This window comes from Coregonus lavaretus (genome assembly GCF_964263955.1).
Source record: "Coregonus lavaretus genome assembly, chromosome: 25".
Lineage (NCBI taxonomy): Eukaryota > Metazoa > Chordata > Actinopteri > Salmoniformes > Salmonidae > Coregonus > Coregonus lavaretus.
The window spans coordinates 39,858,880-39,877,104 of NC_140012.1; the positions used below are offsets into that span (position 1 = coordinate 39,858,880).

Here is an 18,225-nt window from a genome sequence, read left to right on the forward strand (position 1 = left end):
AAAACGGAGCACACCACCATGTACGGACGCTACAGACAGAAGTTGGCACATCAGCGTTACCCACTTCAGACTCCCCCCATGACACTTGTTGGAGTCGTAGAGCAAAACGGAGAACACCATCGTGTTCGTGAGTCTCTCCTCTCCATAATCGTTTTTTTAGACCAAACCATTCAGAAGCTACAGAGGTTTTCGTGAGAAGACTGATTTTCAGGATGTCTCATGGTCTGACAAACACCGCTGTAGCTCGGCCACCTTCCACCAAAGATGCGGAAGGCCGGCACAGGCGGATGAGTTGGATTGAGACGCAGCCCATGCAAAGAAACTGATGATATCTTTAGCTTAAACGGACTAATTTTGATGGGAATTTTTTTATTGTGTTACATAGATTGACACACAGTTGCTGGGGTAACTCACAGTGTGTCTGGGTGTAGGGTCCAGGAGATAGAGGTGATCAAAGCCCCAGGCAGGCAGTCGGGGGATACAGTATATAGCGATACTCATACCTCCTCCTTTGTAAAGCGTTAGCTAGTGAAGCTTGTGGGTGACATTGAACGCACCCATTGTTTTCAGGTTGTCATAAGGGACTACAAAGATCAGGTGAGATGAGGTGCGTTTCCCCCTGTACAAAAGCCTTCAGAGGCTGCGTTTAGACATAGCCCAATTCTTATATTTTTCTCCACTAAGTGGTCTTTTTGACCAATCACATCAGATCTTTTCACATCAGATATTTATCAGAGCTGATCTGATTGGTCAAAGTTGGGATGTCTGTGTAAACGCAGCCAGAGAAGCATACTGCTGAGAACACACCTTAATTTGTATTTACAGTGCATTCAGAAAGTATTCAGACCCCTTGCCTTTTTACACATTTTGTTAAGTTACAGCCTTATTCTAAAATTGATTAAACATTTTCCTCATCAATCTACACGCAATACCCCATAATGACAAAGCGAAAACAGGGTTTTTGAAATGTGTGGAATTTCTTTCCTTCTTAATGCGTTTGAGCCAATCAGTTGTATTGTGACAAGGTAGGGGGGGTATACAGAAGATAGCCCTATTTTTCTACAATGTAGAAAATAGTAAAAATAAAGAAAAACCCTTGAATGAGTAGGTGTGTCCAAACTTTTGACTGGTATTGTATTTCTTTCATCATGTGAGATATGTTTGACTAGGTTTATCCTTATCACATTTACCTTTTATGTTATGCAACCTGTTCATGATGTCTCTCCTTTGTTGCAGAACGACACGCAAACCATTACCATGTCCAACCACCAGTCCTCAATAAATATGTCAACATCTGTTTGCTCTCTGACCGGAGCATAGTACCCCTGGTGACAGCTATCCACCCAGTTATCTATCTTGGGTTCCTGAGCCTATTTTTCACCCCCCTTACAGTGCATTGAGCATGTGGAAAAGCACTATATAAAGGCAATCAATTATTATCTGAGCAAAGAAGACAGTTCCTGTTTGTGAAACTTATTGTAGTGGTATTATTTACTGTACAAAACAGCTTGTTCATTCAGTGACGTCCTCACTCTGTGTCTGCTGTGTCTTTGGTGTTGTCACTATCTATCTGAAATTATAAACTGTGTGGGTCGAGCCCTGAATGCTGATTGGCTGAAAGCCGTGGTATATCAGACCGTATACCACGGGTATGACAAAATATTTCATTTTACTGCTCTAATTACATTATAAACAGTTTATAATAGCAATAAGGCACCTCAGGGGTTTGTGGTATATTGCCAATATACCACGGCTAAGGACTGTATCCAGGCACTCCGCGTTGTGTCATGCATAAGAACAGCCCTTAGCCGTGGTATATTGGCAATGTACCACACCCCCTCGGCCTTATTGCTTAAAAGTATAATCTCTGTCACTGTAAAACCCAACAGCAAACAAACAGTATCAAACAACATTGTCATAACTGTACATATCATACAAATTCATTATACAAATGGTTTCTCCAAAGAATTGCCGACTTGAAATTCCAGACGACGTCGGCAAAAATAGTATTTTACTGTAAAATGTAACGGTGTAAAACCAGTAGCCAGATCTTAAAAAGGCTTTGTCCAGCATTTTGTTTAAAAGGCAACGTTATAGTATACCATTTATAAGACCAGTCCACTAGCGTTTCTTTCATTGTGAAATTAGACCACAGGTGTGAAACACATTTGAATGCTTTGTGTCATTGGGTGAGGCAACAGAGCAAAAAGAACCACAGATCATCCACAAATATCGTACACATAGTACTATATATATACTATACTATATAGCTGAACAGTTAATATGTTGACATACTGTATTCATGGAAACATATTATGCACAATATAGTCAATATGTCTCAGACACGATCTGTTGTCAAAACTTCCTTTTGGGGTCCAAGGCTAGTGACCCGTAATGTCAATCCACAGCCTCTGAGCATGGCAGGTTCCTTCCACATCTTCGTTCCACCATGGAGCTCAGGTGAGATTCTTGTGGGTCTGGAGGCCTAGAACATCCAGTCCCTGTGACAACTTCCTGGTCTGTGGGGTAATGGAGGGCTGTGAGGGATCACCCCTCGTTGAACACACCCTTGAAGCTCATGTGGTGAGCCTAGATGAGCTGCAGTAGTGAGCAACACCAACTTCCTGTCCCTGTGATGACAACATACTGTCCCAAGGACTTCCTTTTCCTGTTTCGGCCGGTTGCTAGGAGATCTTGCAGCTGTTGCCGGTGCAGCTCTGTGCGGCCGCCGGGCTGAGCTGCGGAGGGCGGATACATTTTTTATTTTTGAGCAGCTGGCCTCCGGTCCTCTTGGTGGCGATGTGGGTGGTGTTGACGGCAGTGACGGAGTAGGAGCTTCCGTGCATCATGCGGGCATTGAGGCCGTTGGCCATGGAGAAAGACTTGAGGTGGGACTTGAGGGCCAGGGGGAGAGGAAGCTTGTCAACCAGGTGGACAGGGGTGCAGGACACGATGGAACGACAGCACAGGTCCTGGAGACTCAACACTAAGAAAGAGAGAGAAAGGGGGGAGGGGAGAGAGAGAGAGAGAGAGAGAGAGAGAGAGAGAGAGAGAGAGAGAGAGAGAGAGAGAGAGAATTTAATATTTCACAAATAGCAATAATACACCACGAGAGGGCACTATTGTGTTAAACAGAGACAGAGACAGAGAGAGCGACAGAGAGAGAGACAGAGAGAGCGAGAGAGAATAAGCTGCTCTAGGCTCAGTGTTCACTGCCTCACCTTTGTTGGGTCTCCAAAGTCTCTCCATACCGTGCCTCATCAGGACTATCCTGGCCAGCTCTGTGAAGGACTCTGTGATGTTGAAGTTGCACAGCGGGCTGACCTCGAAGAAGGTGACCCCTAACCTCTCAGCGTACAGCTGGGCCTGCTCCGTGGTCACCTGACGCTTGTAGGCCAGGTGTAACCGGTTACCCACTAGGATCTTGGGCACTCCTGGCGCATGCTGGGTAGACAGGAAGGGAAACAAGAAGTGGTGAGGTACAGATTCTGTTAGTACACCAGGATGGATAAGGGCGTGTGTGTTGCATAGTGTTCCTCCCTGTATTCAGTAACATAACGTGGCAATACAAAGGGGGGCAAAAAGCTTTTCAAGAATCAATCGTTGAGTATCCTAGCATATTTTATTTTCACTGAAGTTGAATAATATTATTCACATAACATGAGCTATCTTGGAAGTCCAACTCAGTGTGTGGTTAGTTTATGAGTGTGGGTGAGTTGTTTTGGAGCAGAGACGAGAGGCGTGGGTTGGAGTTCTGAGAAGGTTTAGTCATTCTCACAAGCAGATATTGAGCAACGTGTCTTACATCATAGAGCGATTCAGTGATGTGGTCTGCGTCCCAAATGGCACTATATTCCCTTTAAAGTGCAGAAAGTATATTCCCTTTAAAGTGCACTACTTTTGACCAGAACCCTTTGGGGAATAGGGAGCGATTGATCGATGTCTCTTACCTCATCTATCTCCTTTATCCATCTGTCAATACCATCGAAGGACCATCGGTTGGTGATGTCATAGACCAAGATCACACCCTGAGAGAGAGAGAGCGAGAGATGGGGCAGGGGTATTGTGAAAATAGAGAGAGACATCATAAAAACAACAATGGAATGGTATCTAGCATGCACTCTAAAACACTCTCTCTCTCTCTCTCTAAGGGGAGATGCACATTATAATGTGTAATATTGTGTACAGCAGGCTACTCAAATTAAATTGAGGTCAGAGAAAATGAAGCATACTATTCCGTTAATGGTGGGAGAGTGTAAACTATTAAAAGGGAAATGCACATTACTGTATAAATCCAATTAGCTAGAGTAGTCTGTCCAACAGCTATTAAGTTTCACTTAATTAAAAAAACTAAGTTTTTTATAAAGTTTTTATTAAGTGCTGGTGGCACCAGCAACTAACACTGAGTATTCAAGCCAATTCTTCATCACTATGCATTCCATAGAACTGTTAGAGAAGCCAGAGATATTTGTGTGAGACTTCTATTTGTTGTATCCTGACCTGACTGCACACACACAATGTACACACACACACACACACACACACACAGTTGAACTCTGATGACTATAGTTATGGTGTGGACACAGTGTTCAAGAAGCACAGCCTTCTGCCTCGCTATGGCAGGGGGTGTCATTGTCACCATGGTAACAGCCAGTCTATGGTCGGTAACGGGCCAATGAGTAATAATTCAAAAAATAATAACTTTATTCACAAAGTAATTTTCATTCATCGCCTGGTATGTGAGAATTCTCAGTAGCCGATCAGCCGTGGTTCAGGATTGGGTAAAGCCAGTAGGGTTCAGTAGTAGCCTATCAATGATGTGGTTGAACTAAATTGATATCCTACATGGTAAAAGGACTGGATCCACTAACAATTTATCATTAAAAAGTGTTGTTTTTTAACAGGCCCATCCACTGCACCCTCCACCATGTTTAGATAGGTGCACCCAGCCACCCATCCTGTACTGTTTCCACAGGAAAGGGTGCTGGGGTCAGTAGTGAGGGTGCTGATATACAAATGGATGTGAAAACATGTACAATGTACTCATGTGTTATGGCTTTACACCCCCCTGCTATATTGTGGATAAAGAGTTACTTGTCTAACAGAGGGTGTTCTTTAATGGAAGCCTCTCCAACATAATCCAGGTAGAATCAGGGATTTCCCAGGGCAGCTGTCTAGGCCCCTTACTTTTTTCAATCATTACTAACGACATGCCACTGGCTTTGTGTATAGCGGATGACTCAACACTATACACGTCAGCTACTACAGCAACTGAAATAACTGCAACACTTAAAGAGTTGCAGTTAGTTTCAGAATGGGTGGCAAGGAATAAGTTAGTCCTAAATATTTCCAAAACTAAAAGCATTGTATTTGGGACAAATCAGTCACTAAACCCTAAACCTCAACTACATATCGTAATGCATAATGTGGAAATTGAGCAAGTTGAGGTGACTAAACTGCTTGGAGTAACCCTGGATTGTAAACTGTTATGGTCAAAACATATTGATACAACAGTAGCTAAGATGGGGTCTGTCCATAATAAAGCACTTCTCTGCCTTCTTAACAACACTATCAACAAGGCAGGTCCTACAGGCTCTAGTTTTGTCGCACCTAGACTACTGTTCAGTAGTGTGGTCAGGTGCCACAAAAAAGGACTTCGGAAAATTGCAGTTGGCTCAGAACAGGGCAGCACGGCTGGCCTTTAAAAGTACACGGAGAGCTAACATTAATGATATGCATGTCAATCTCTCATGGCTCAAAGTGGAAGATAGATTGATGTAATCACTACTTGTTTTTGTAAGAAGTGTTGACAAGCTGAATGTACCGAGCTGTCTGTTTAAACTACTAGCACACAGCCAGGACACCCTTGCATACCCCACAAGACATGCCACCAGAGGTCTCTTTACAATCCCGAAGTCCAGAACAGACTATGGGAGGCACACAGTACTACATAGAGCCATGACTACATGGAACTCTATTCCACATCAGGTAACTGATGCAAGCAGTAGAATCCAATTTGAAAAAACAGCTAAAAATACACCTTATGGAAGAGCGGGGACTGTGAAGAGACACACACAGGTACAGACACATGCATACGCATACATTGTAATATTGTTGTATGGTGGTATTATACATTTTGTATTGTACATTTTGTATTGTAGATATGTAGTGGTGTAATAATGTTATATGATGTACTCTTTTATATTTTGTTTTATATCTAATGTAAGTGCTTTAATGTATTGGACCCCAGGAATACAAATACAAACAACTCACATGCACCCTCTATAATATTAACACAGACACTAACACTTGTGCATATGTAGGCCTACAGCATAGTATTTACAGGTAGTCTGTGGTGGTGATTCTAAAACATTTTAAAAACAGGCTGCTATGTTCTTTATATTGAAATTCTCAAGCTATTCCTTTCCTCAGAGATTAAATCTGTCCTTTGAGTGAGGTTTTCGCAGAACCAAGGTTTTATACATTAGGGTTTACTGAGCAGTAAGCACAGGTTTTATACATTAGGGTTTACACACACACACACACACCTGTGCTCCTCTGGAGTAGGAGCGGAAGATGGTGCAGAAGCGCCCCTGGCCAGATGTGTCCCTGAAACAACACACAAAGGTCAGAGGTCAGGGGTTAAAGGGTCAGCAGGTCATCCACCTGTCAATCAAATCACACAGCATTCCATCCCTAATCTCATGACCTTATTCAGGGCAAGGCATCTGGGTCGTTCCACAAATTCTCTGCCTTTTGAGAAGTGTAACTTGGTTAAAAAAAATAGTTTGATTTCATTTTTTTTTTTAACATTCTGTCATAAAGAGCACATGTTCAACTTAATAAAAAAAAACTAGTTTTTTATTAAGAGTTGAACCAGCTCACCTGCTTTTACACTATGATTTGACTATTAGATGTTCAATGTTTCTTTTGAAAAATATAGTAAAAAAGGAATAGTTTCACCATATTAAAATGAGAGTTCAGTTCACATACACTTAGGTTGGAGTCATTAAAACTCGTTTTTCAACCACTCCACAAATGTCTTGTTAACAAACTATAGTTTTGGCAAGTCGGTTAGGACATCTACTTTGTGCATGACACAAGTAATTTTTCCAACAATTGTTTACAAACAGATTATTTCACTTATAATTCACTGTATCACAATTCCATTGGGTCAGCAGTTTACATACACTAAGTTGACTGTGCCTTTAAACAGCTTGGAAAATTCCAGAAAATTATGTCAAGGCTTTAGAAGCTTCTGATAGGCTAATTGCCATCATTTGAGTCAATTGGAGGTGTACCTGTGGATGTACAAACTCAGTGCCTCTTTGCTTGACATAATGGGGGAAAAAAAAAAAAAATCAGCCAAGACCTCAGAAATATAAAATTGTAGACCTATCAAATCAAATCAAATTTTATTGGTCACATGCGCCGAATACAACAGGTGCAGACATTACAGTGAAATGCTTACTTACAGCCCTTAACAAACAGTGCATTTATTTTAAACAAAAAAAGTAAAAATAAAACAACAACAAAAAAAGTGTTGAGAAAAAAAAAGAGCAGAAGTAAAATAAAGTGACAGTAGGGAGGCTATATATACAGGGGGGTACCGTTGCAGAGTCAATGTGCGGGGGCACCGGCTAGTTGAGGTAATATGTACATGTGGGTAGAGTTAAAGTGACTATGCATAAATACTTAACAGAGTAGCAGCAGCGTAAAAAGGATGGGGTGGGGGGCAGTGCAAATAGTCCGGGTAGCCATGATTAGCTGTTCAGGAGTCTTATGGCTTGGGGGTAGAAGCTGTTGAGAAGTCTTTTGGACCTAGACTTGGCACTCCGGTACCGCTTGCCGTGCGGTAGCAGAGAGAACAGTCTATGACTAGGGTGGCTGGAGTCTTTGACAATTTTGAGGGCCTTCCTCTGACACCGCCTGGTATAGAGGTCCTGGATGGCAGGAAGCTTTGCCCCAGTGATGTACTGGGCCGTACGCACTACCCTCTGTAGTGCCTTGCGGTCGGAGGCCAAGCAGTTGCCATACCAGGCGGTGATGCAACCAGTCAGGATGCTCTCGATGGTGCAGCTGTAGAATTTTTTGAGGATCTGAGGACCCATGCCAAATCTTTTTAGTCTCCTGAGGGGGAATAGGCTTTGTCGTGCCCTCTTCACGACTGTCTTGGTGTGTTTGGACCATGATAGTTCGTTGGTGATGTGGACACCAAGGAACTTGAAGCTCTCAACCTGTTCCACTACAGCCCCGTCGATGAGAATGGGGGCGTGCTCAGTCCTCTTTCTTTTCCTGTAGTCCACAATCATCTCCTTTGTCTTGGTCACGTTGAGGGAGAGGTTGTTGTCCTGGCACCACACGGCCAGATCTCTGACCTCCTCCCTATAGGCTGTCTCATCGTTGTCGGTGATCAGGCCTACCACTGTTGTGTCGTCGGCAAACTTAATGATGGTGTTGGAGTCGTGCCTGGCCATGCAGTCATGGGTGAACAGAGAGTACAGGAGGGGACTGAGCACGCACCCCTGAGGGGCCCCCGTGTTGAGGATCAGTGTGGCAGATGTGTTGTTACTTACCCTTACCACCTGGGGGCGGCCCGTCAGGAAGTCCAGGATCCAGTTGCAGAGGGAGGTGTTTAGTCCCAGGATCCTTAGCTTAGTGATGAGCTTAGAGGGCACTATGGTGTTGAATGCTGAGCTGTAGTCAATGAATAGCATTCTCACGTAGGTGTTCCTCTTGTCCAGGTGGGAAAGGGCAGTGTGGAGTGCAATAGAGATTGCATCATCTGTGGATCTGTTGGGGTGGTATGCAAATTGGAGTGGGTCTAGGGTTTCTGGGATAATGCTGTTGATGTGAGCCATGACCAGCCTTTCAAAGCACTTCATGGCTACAGACGTCAGTGCTACGGGTCGGTAGTCATTTAGGCAGGTTATCTTAGAGTCCTTGGGCACGGGGACTATGGTGGTCTGCTTGAAACATGTTGGTATTACAGACTCAGTCAGGGACATGTTGAAAATGTCAGTGAAGACACTTGCCAGTTGGTCAGCACATGCTCGGAGTACACGTCCTGGTAATCCGTCTGGCCCTGCGGCCTTGTGAATGTTGACCTGCTTAAAAGTCTTACTCACATCGGCTACGGAGAGCGTGATCACATAGTCATCCGGAACAGCTGGTGCTCTCATGCATGCTTCAGTGTTGCTTGCCTCGAAGCGAGCATAGAAGTGGTTTAGCTCGTCTGGTAGGCTTGTGTCACTGGGCAGCTCGCGGCTGTGCTTCCCTTTGTAGTCTGTAATAGTTTTCAAGCCCTGCCACATCCGACGAGCGTCAGAGCCAGTGTAGTACGATTCAATCTTAGACCTGTATTGACTCTTTGCCTGTTTGATGGTTCGTCGGAGGTCATAGCGGGATTTCTTATAAGCGTCCGGGTTAGAGTCCCGTTCCTTGAAAGCGGCAGCTCTATCCTTTAGCTCAGTGCGGATGTTTCCTGTAATCCATGGCTTCTGGTTGGGGTATGTACGTACGGTCACTGTGGGGACGACATCATCGATGCACTTATTGATGAAGCCAGTAACTGATGTGGTGTACTCCTCAATGCTGTCTGAAGAATCCCGGAACATGTTCCAGTCTGTGCTAGCAAAACAGTCCTGTAGCTTAGCATCTGCGTCATCTGACCACTTTTTTATTAACCGAGTCACTGGTGCTTCCTGCTTTAGTTTTTGCTTATAAGCAGGAATCAGGAGGATAGAGTTATGGTCAGATTTGCCAAATGGAGGGCGAGGGAGAGCTTTGTATGCGTCTCTGTGTGTGGAGTAAAGGTGGTCTAGAGTTTTTTTCCCTCTGGTTGCACATTTAACATGCTGTTAGAAATTAGGTAGAACGGATTTAAGTTTCCCTGCATTAAAGTCCCCGGCCACTAGGAGCGCTGCATCTGGATGAGCGTTTTCCTGTTGATTAATGGCCTTGTACAACTCATTCAGTGAAATCTTAATGCCAGCAGTGGTTTGTGGTGGTAAATAGACAGCTATGAAAAATATAGATGAAAACTCTCTTGGTAAATAGTGTGGTCTACAGCTTATCATAAGATACTCTACCTCAGGCGAGCAAAACCTCGAGACTTCCTTAGTATTTGGTTTTGTGCACCAGCTGTTGTTTACAAATATACACAGACCGCCACCCCTTGTCTTACCGGAGTCAGCCGTTCTGTCCTGCCGATGTAGCGTATAGCCTGCTAGCTGAATGTTATCATTGTCGTCGTTCAGCCACGACTCGGTGAAACATAATATATTACAGTTTTTAATGTCCCGTTGGTAGGATAACCGTAATCTTAAATCGTCCACTTTATTTTCAAAAGATTGAACGTTGGCTAATAGGATTGATGGAAGAGGCAGTTTACTCGCTCGCCGTCGGATCCTTACAAGGCACCCCGATCTGCGTCCACGATATCTCCGTCTCTTCTTCACGCGAATGACGGGGATTTGGGCCTTGTCGGGTGTCTGTATGATATCCTTCGCGGCCGCCTCGTTGAAGAAAAAATATTCGTCCAATACGAGGTGAGTAATCGCTGTCCTGATATCCAGAAGCTCTTTTTGGTTATAAGAGACGATGGCAGAAACATTATGTACAAAATAAATTACAAATAACGCGGAAAAACACACATAATAGTACAATTGGTTAGAGGGCTGTAAAACGGCAGCCATCTTCTCCGGCGCTGTTCTCTGGCTTTCATGATGCTGATAAAGATAGCATCTTTACAGACGGTCCCTAACTGCGCATTCGCATTCTCTCAAGATGCTGAAATAAATAAATCATATTTCTCCACTCCTGTTCCCAAGTCAAAATGTACACCTCCTTTGGCCGCCATTCCTTCCAGTTCTCTGCTGCAAATGACTGGAACGAACTGCAAAAATCTCTAAAGCTGGAGACTCTTATCTCCCTCACTAACTTTAAGCATCAGTTGTCAGAGCAGCTTACCGATCACTGCACCTGTACACAGCCCATCTGTAATTAGCCCACCCAACTACATCATCCCCATATTGTTATTTACATTGTTATTTATTTTGCTCATTTGCACCCCAGTATCTCTATTTGCACATCATCTTCTGCACATCTATCACTCCAGTGTTAATACTAAATTGTAATTATTTTGCACTATGGCCTATTTATTGCCTTACCTCCATAACTTACTACATTTGCACACACTGTATATATATTTTCTGTTGTGTTTTTGACTGTACATTTTGTTTTGTTTATTCCATATGTAACTCTGTGTTGTTGTTTTTAATCGCACTGCTTTGCTTTATCTTGACCAGGTCGCAGTTGTAAATGAGAACTTGTTCTCAACTGGCTTCCCCGGTTAAATAAAGGTGAAATAAAATAAAAAATAAAAAAACATTTGGGGTATAATTTTACTGCAAGAAATGCTTAATTCTGCAAGAGTTAATGTTAAGACTGTGAGAGGTTATAGACCTACAGTCAGTGTCCAGATTTCAGTTTCCATTTAACCCATCTGAACAGAAGGCTACAGTGCCCTTGATGTGCCACAGGCCTATTTGAAGTCCCCTTACTGTGACTGCCGAATTTGTATAGCGCCTAACAATCATCACACATGACATAGGCACTGCTATCATCCTCTTTCACCACTTCACCAAATCTTTCCCAAACATTAGACTACTGTTCTGACCCTCCCTTCTCTTTATTTCCAACTTTCCATTTCACAGCTTTTCTCTTACTGAATTATACTCCGAGATTGTCCTTTTTTGCCTCAGTGGATCGACATTAACTTCTCGCTCCCAAAAGCATTTGTTGATTGGTGTGCTATTTGGCACACAAAGTTATGCCCTAACGCACTAATGCCAGATAGCCAAAAAATAAAACCTAAATGTAGTCTATAGATATACACTACTGTTCAAAGGTTTGAGGTCACTTAGAAATGTCCTTGTTTTCCATGAAAACATACATGAAATTAGTTTGAATAGGAAATATAGCAAAATGCATTGGAAATGTAGTCATTGACAAGGTTAGAAATAATGATTTATAATTGAAATAATAAATTGTGTCCTTCAAACTTTGCTTTTATCAAAGAACCCTCCATTTGCAGCAATTACAGCCTTGCAGACCTTTGGCATTCTAGTTGTCAATTTGTTGAGGTAATCTGAAGAGATTTCACCCCATGCTTCCTGAAGCACATCCCACAAGTTGGATTGGCTTGATGGGCACTTCTTACGTACCATACGGTCAAGCTGCTCCCTCAACAGCTCAATAGGGTTGAGATCCGGTGACTGTGCTGGCCACTCCATTATAGACAGTATACCAGCTGACTGCTTCTTCCCTAAATAGTTATTGCATAGTTTGAAGCTGTGCTTTGGGTCATTGTCCTGTTGTAGGAGGAAATTGGCTCCAATCAAGCACCGTCCACAGGGTATGGCGTTGCAAAATGGAGTGATAGCCTTCCTTCTTCAAGATCCATTTTACCCTGTACAAATCTCCCACTTTACCACCACCAAAGCACCCCCAGACCATCACATTGCCTCCACCATGCTTGACAGATGGCATCAAGCACTCCTCCAGCATCTTTTCATTTGGTCTGCGTCTCACAAACGTTATTCTTTGTGATCCGAACACCACAAACTTCGATTTGTCTGTCCATAACACTTTTTTCTAATCTTCCTCTGTCCAGTGTCTGTGTTCTTTTGCCCATCTTAATCTTTTATTTTTATTGGCCAGTCTGAGATATGTATTTTTCTTTGCAACTCTGCCTAGAAGGTCAGCATCCCGGAGTCGCCTCTTCTCTGTTGACGTTGACACTGGTGTTTTGCGGATACTATTTAATGAAGCTGCCAGTTGAGGACCTGTGAGGCGTCTGTTTCTTAAACTAGACACTCTAATGTATTTTTCCTCTTGCTCAGTTGTGCACCGGGGCCTCCCACTCCTCTTTCTATTCTGGTTAGAGCCAGTTTGCACTGTTCTGTGAAGGGAGTAGTACACAGCGTTGTACGAGATCTTCAGTTTCTTGGCAATTTCTCGCATGGAATAGCCTTCATTTCTCAGAACAAGAATAGACTGACGAGTTTCAGAAGAAAGTTATTATTTTCTGGCCATTTTGAGCCTGTAATCGAACCCACAATTGCTGATGCTCCAGATACTCAATTAGTCTCAAGAAGGCCAGTTTTATTGCTTCTTTAATCAGCACAACAGTTTTCAGCTGTGCTAACATAATTGCAAAAGGGTTTTCTAATGATCAATTAGCCATTTAAAATGATAAACTTGGATTAGCAAACACAACGTGCCATTGGAACACAGGACTGATTATTGCTGATAATGGGCCTTGGTATGCCTATGTAGATATTCCATTAAAAATCAGCCGTTTCCAGCTACAATAGCCATTTTCAACATTAACAATGTCTACACTGTATTTCTGATCAATTTGATGTTATTTTAAATGGACAAAATAAATGCTTTTCTTTCGAAAACAAGGACATTTCTAAGTGACCCCAAACTTTTGAACGATAGTGTATATTGCACAAGAATTATACATTTCTGGATTTTTTTGTATGTATTGTTTTGTCTTTATACAACCCTCCCACCACCCATCAGCCCTTCATCCACTCAATATCTAAACTCGCCCGCCCCGTGGATATAACCGCTGGGACTGTGGGTTATGAGTCAACCCGCGCATCACTAATTACTTTAGTGCCTTGTTGCATACATATGCCTGTTTTGGAATATTTATATTCTGTATATTTAAAAAAAGAAATCGCTCTGTCATTTATGACATTATTGTGGAGTCACTACAATGTTGTTGATCCATCCTCAGTTTTTTCTCCCATCACAGCCATTGAACTCTGTAGTTGTTTTAACATCACCAATGGCCTCATGGTGACATCCCTGAGCAGTTTCCTTCCTGTCCTGCAGCTCAGTTCAGAAGGATGACTGCATCTTTGATGTGTCTGGGTGGTTTAATACATCATCCACATAGTAATTATTAACTTGACCATACTTAAAGAGATATTCAATGTCTGATTTGTTATTGTTACCATCTACCAATCACTGCCCTTCTTTATGAGGCTTTCCAAAAGCTCCCTGGTCTCTGTAGTTGAATCTGTGCTTGAAATTCAATAGTTGACTGATGGACCATACAGATGTTGTATGTATGGGGGACAGAGGAAGGGGTAGTCATTCAAAAATGATGTCAACCCCTATTATTTCACACTGAATGAGTCCATATAACTTATATGATTTGTTAAGCCAAATTTTACTTCTTGAACTAATTTAGGAATGTCTAAACAAAGACGGTGAATATTTATGCAACGACTATATTTTAGTTATTAAATTTTTATTAATTTGTAAAAACCTTTTTCACTTTGACATAGTATTTTGTTTACCAAATAGTACAATTAAATATATTTGAATTCATAACGCAACAAAATGTGAAAAAAAGTTAAAATGGGGTGTAGACTTTCTATATAGGCTCTTCATTTAATATAACAAGCTTTTAAAAAATCAATATTTGTGCACAATTTCTACTTAAAATATCAAAAGGCACTCTTTTCGTGGAACGACCCATCTATTGCTGTCGGCAAACAACCAACCAATAATTTGTCAGACAATCACCAATGATTATCTATGTTTAGCAACACTAATCACTTCTCAAATGTATAGCATATTTGGCTGTGAAATTCAGACAATTCATACATCCCACATAATTGGTCTTACAAAGAGAGGATTAATAGCATATATTCAAACCCTACTGTGGTGTAATAAACCTATTATCCAATAATTAAAAACACAAAAATCATCTGCAATAAAACACTGGTATTTTAAGTATTTAAAATAATGCAATCTGAAAGGGTAGTGAGAGAGCAGATTGCATTCTCCAGACCTGGATGCCAGAGCAGTGTTTGGGTTGGCACGCACGCGCGCACGCACGCACACACTCTGGCCATAGGCCTAGACTTCTGACTAGTAGATTTGAAATCCAGCTGTGTTTTTAATTCGATGAGAGAGTGCATCGTCACGCGCATATAAAACACTGAATAGTTGTTTCTTGATATGATTTGATATACTGACACTACAAACCATCCGGTACACACACATCTCATCCACCAGCCAGCCTTTTCTCTTCTGAGAGGCAGCCTGGGGATGACGTTAGTTACACACCAGCCTACTATGGCGGGAGAAGATTTTGTTTTATAGGGGAAAGAAATACAAATAAAGGAGAATAACCTTACATTGTTTAGATGCTCATATTCTCCTTTCTTCTCACAAGCTGCAGCTTTGCAATCAGCTTATTGTGTTTATCCCTAGGGTTAGGGTTATTGTGTTTATCCCTAGGATTAGGGTTATTGTGTGTTTCCCTAGGGTTAGGGTTATTGGGTGTATCCCTAGGGTTAGGGTTATTGTGTGTATCCCTAGGGTTAGGATTATTGGGTGTCTCCCTAGGGTTACTCCACATCCATGCCAAGTTGCCAATTTTCACAACTGGCTAATTCTGCACGCTAACCGCTTGCTAGCTCTTTGCTAATGTGTTACCTACGCTATTATTTACCAATGTTCCACCATGCCTCCCTAGCTCTTTGCTAATGCTACACTAGCCACGCTAGCATTTTACCACTGTTCCCCCAATGCCACGCTAGCATTTTACCACTGTTCCCCCAATGCCACGCTAGCATTTTACCACTGTTCCCCCAATGCCACGCTAGCATTTTACCACTGTTCCCCCAATGCCACGCTAGCCAGCTGTGATTAGCGTGTAGCCACGGGGAGGAGGATAGAGAGCATTTCTAACACCCCCTCTGTTAAAGCACTAAATCGTCTCATCCTCTTAGACATCAAACTAAGTTTCCAGATTAATAATTCAATATTGACTCGACTAAAAGCGAAAACCCTCTAAAAATAAAAGTACTGCTCTCAGGGTAGGGGTTAGGACTAGAGTGGAGAGGCGGGGATGGCAGAGGAGACACGATGGGGACCACAGAGTGTGTGTGTGTGTGTGTCCTTCCCTCATCTCTATTCTGCTGCTATTGACAAAATGGCTCCAATCCCCCTCAGTGTAATCAGACTCACATGTTTCTTCTTGAGCCTCTTTACAGAGCTCATCTCTGCCTTTACTCTTCTCCTTACAACAAGGTCTGCCTCTCTCTGACCTCATTCAGGACAACACTCTATTATTTCCCTAATCTGATCAACATGATACAGTCAGGCAGCATCATCTATTTGATAAGACCGGGGGCTGTGTACCAAACTCTATCCCCTTCATACAGCCGTATGGGGACCTGGTAGTGCACTACCATAGACAGCCGTATGGGGACCTGGTAGTGTACTACCATAGACAGCCGTATGGGGACCTGGTAGTGCACTACCATAGCCAGCCGTATGGGGACCTGGTAGTGCACTACCATAGACAGCCGTATGGGGACCTGGTAGTGCACTACCATAGACAGCCGTATGGGGACCTGGTAGTGCACTACCATAGACAGCCGTATGGGGACCTGGTAGTGCACTACCATAGACAGGATCTAGGAGGCCATAGAGGCACATTTTAAGTTTAAATATCCCTGATGTGGAATTGGGATGAGTTTAGCAGGGTAACATGTGTGTGTTTGTGTACAGTGACTTCACTCACCAGAGCTGCAGCTTGACTCTTCTTCCATCTAGGAGTATCGTAGTCGTCTTGTAGTCGATTCCTGCCAACAACATAAAACAACGTTAATACCATCTGTCTTAGTCTGCTCTGAATGTATCTAGGCCTTGGCAGTATGTCTGAACTGTCATGGTCATTCTACATGAGATAGAGAGAGAGGGGGGGGGGGGGGGGGAGAGGGGGAGAGAGAGAGAGGGGGGAGAGAGAGAGGAGAGAGAGGGGGGGGGAGAGGGGGGGGAGAGAGAGAGGGGGGAGAGAGAGAGGAGAGAGAGAGAGAGAGAGAGAGAGAGATAGAGAGAGAGGAGAGAGAGAGGAGAGAGAGAGAGAGAAAGAGGAGAGAGAGAGAGAGAAAGAGAGGAGAGAGGCGAGAGAGAGAGGAATAAGAGGATACTAATGGGGCTCTCTCTGTATGTTTCAGGAGGAATCAAGAGGTAACATGTGGAAGAAGAACTCTCCATCTGTCATCCAGCAGGAAACAGATTAAACTTTAACACTGAGCGAGTGAACATGTCTGCATCCCCTATGGGCCCTGGTCCAAAGTAGTGCACTAAAATGAGGAATAAGGAGGAGGGCAGACGTGTGAAGGCAACGCTGTAATCTCTCTCCAGCAGATCTGCACAGATTAAACGCACACACACACACGGGTCACTCAGATGACTCCTAAAAAGCATCTAGAGGTATTAGACATTCCAAAGTGACACTGGGATGGAAATCTGATCCTGTTGAAAATCCCCTGACCTTAGAAGGGCCCCCCGACTCCTAAAGCAGTGAAGACAGCTTCCTCTTATCATTCCTTGCATCACAAATCACTCAAATCACTCACGACACTGCACTCACACTGCAACCATCACACTGGACCTTTTCAAGTGCTGATTCCATAATCTGGAACATTTAGCTAAGTACTTGAAATCGTCTTACGTTGTTGATTACGACGGCATATTGGCATAATGTCAAATACTGGTGTGCACAGACAGACACACACTAATGTGCTTAGTGGCAGAGATGCAATGAGACTCCACATGACCCAGCTGTGTTTTCTCATCAGACACGTAGGTGGGGTCAGAGGGCAGGATTCCTAGTCTGTCTGTGTGTGTCTGTGTGTGTCTGTGTGTGCGTGTGTCAAAGGCCAGGATTCCGGGTTCTCTCTGTAGACCAGATCCAGTGTTAACCCATCAGCCCACAGACGTTACGCTATCACCACGGAATGACGTGTGTGTGTGTGTGTGTGTGTGTGTGTGTGTGTGTGTGTAGATTACAATAATGTGTGTTTGTATAGAAATCAAACTAAATCCATGACCATGTAAGGGTTAAGTTACAGTACTGATGATGAAATCCCCACTGGATCTCACCCAGAGATGACTCATACTGCACAGCACAGATAGCTACATAATGTAGGCAGCAGCGCACACACACAAACACACACAAACACACACACACACACACGCGCACAGACACACACACACACACTCACACACAAGCACAGACACACACACTGCATGTGTGAGTATTATAATGAAGCTTCAGTATGTATTCAGAGCCTTGAAATGTCTGGAAGCAGCAGTGTACTGTGTGTCTGCTCAATGAGA

At 43.1% G+C, this 18,225-nt stretch overlaps 1 protein-coding gene across 3 annotated transcripts in view; it reads right to left on the reverse strand.

Annotated features, from left to right (window-relative positions):
* Positions 1–349: 349 nt before the first annotated feature.
* LOC311100834 (ras-related protein Rab-40B-like) overlaps positions 350–18,225 on the reverse strand; it is a 48,309-nt gene continuing 30,433 nt past the window's right edge. For 2 of the 3 annotated variants that reach the window (XM_084141807.1, XM_084141808.1), the window contains 5 exons: positions 16,622–16,682; positions 6,549–6,609; positions 3,951–4,028; positions 3,222–3,444; positions 1,467–2,986 (listed from right to left, as the gene is read on the reverse strand). In XM_084141807.1, coding sequence (XP_083997933.1) covers positions 2,685–2,986; positions 3,222–3,444; positions 3,951–4,028; positions 6,549–6,609; positions 16,622–16,682 — 725 coding nt within the window. In that variant the 3' untranslated portion in view covers positions 1,467–2,684. Of the gene's footprint in view, positions 2,987–3,221; positions 3,445–3,950; positions 4,029–6,548; positions 6,610–16,621; positions 16,683–18,225 lie in introns of all 3 variants that reach the window. The other variant, XR_014609859.1, reaches the window with a different exon arrangement.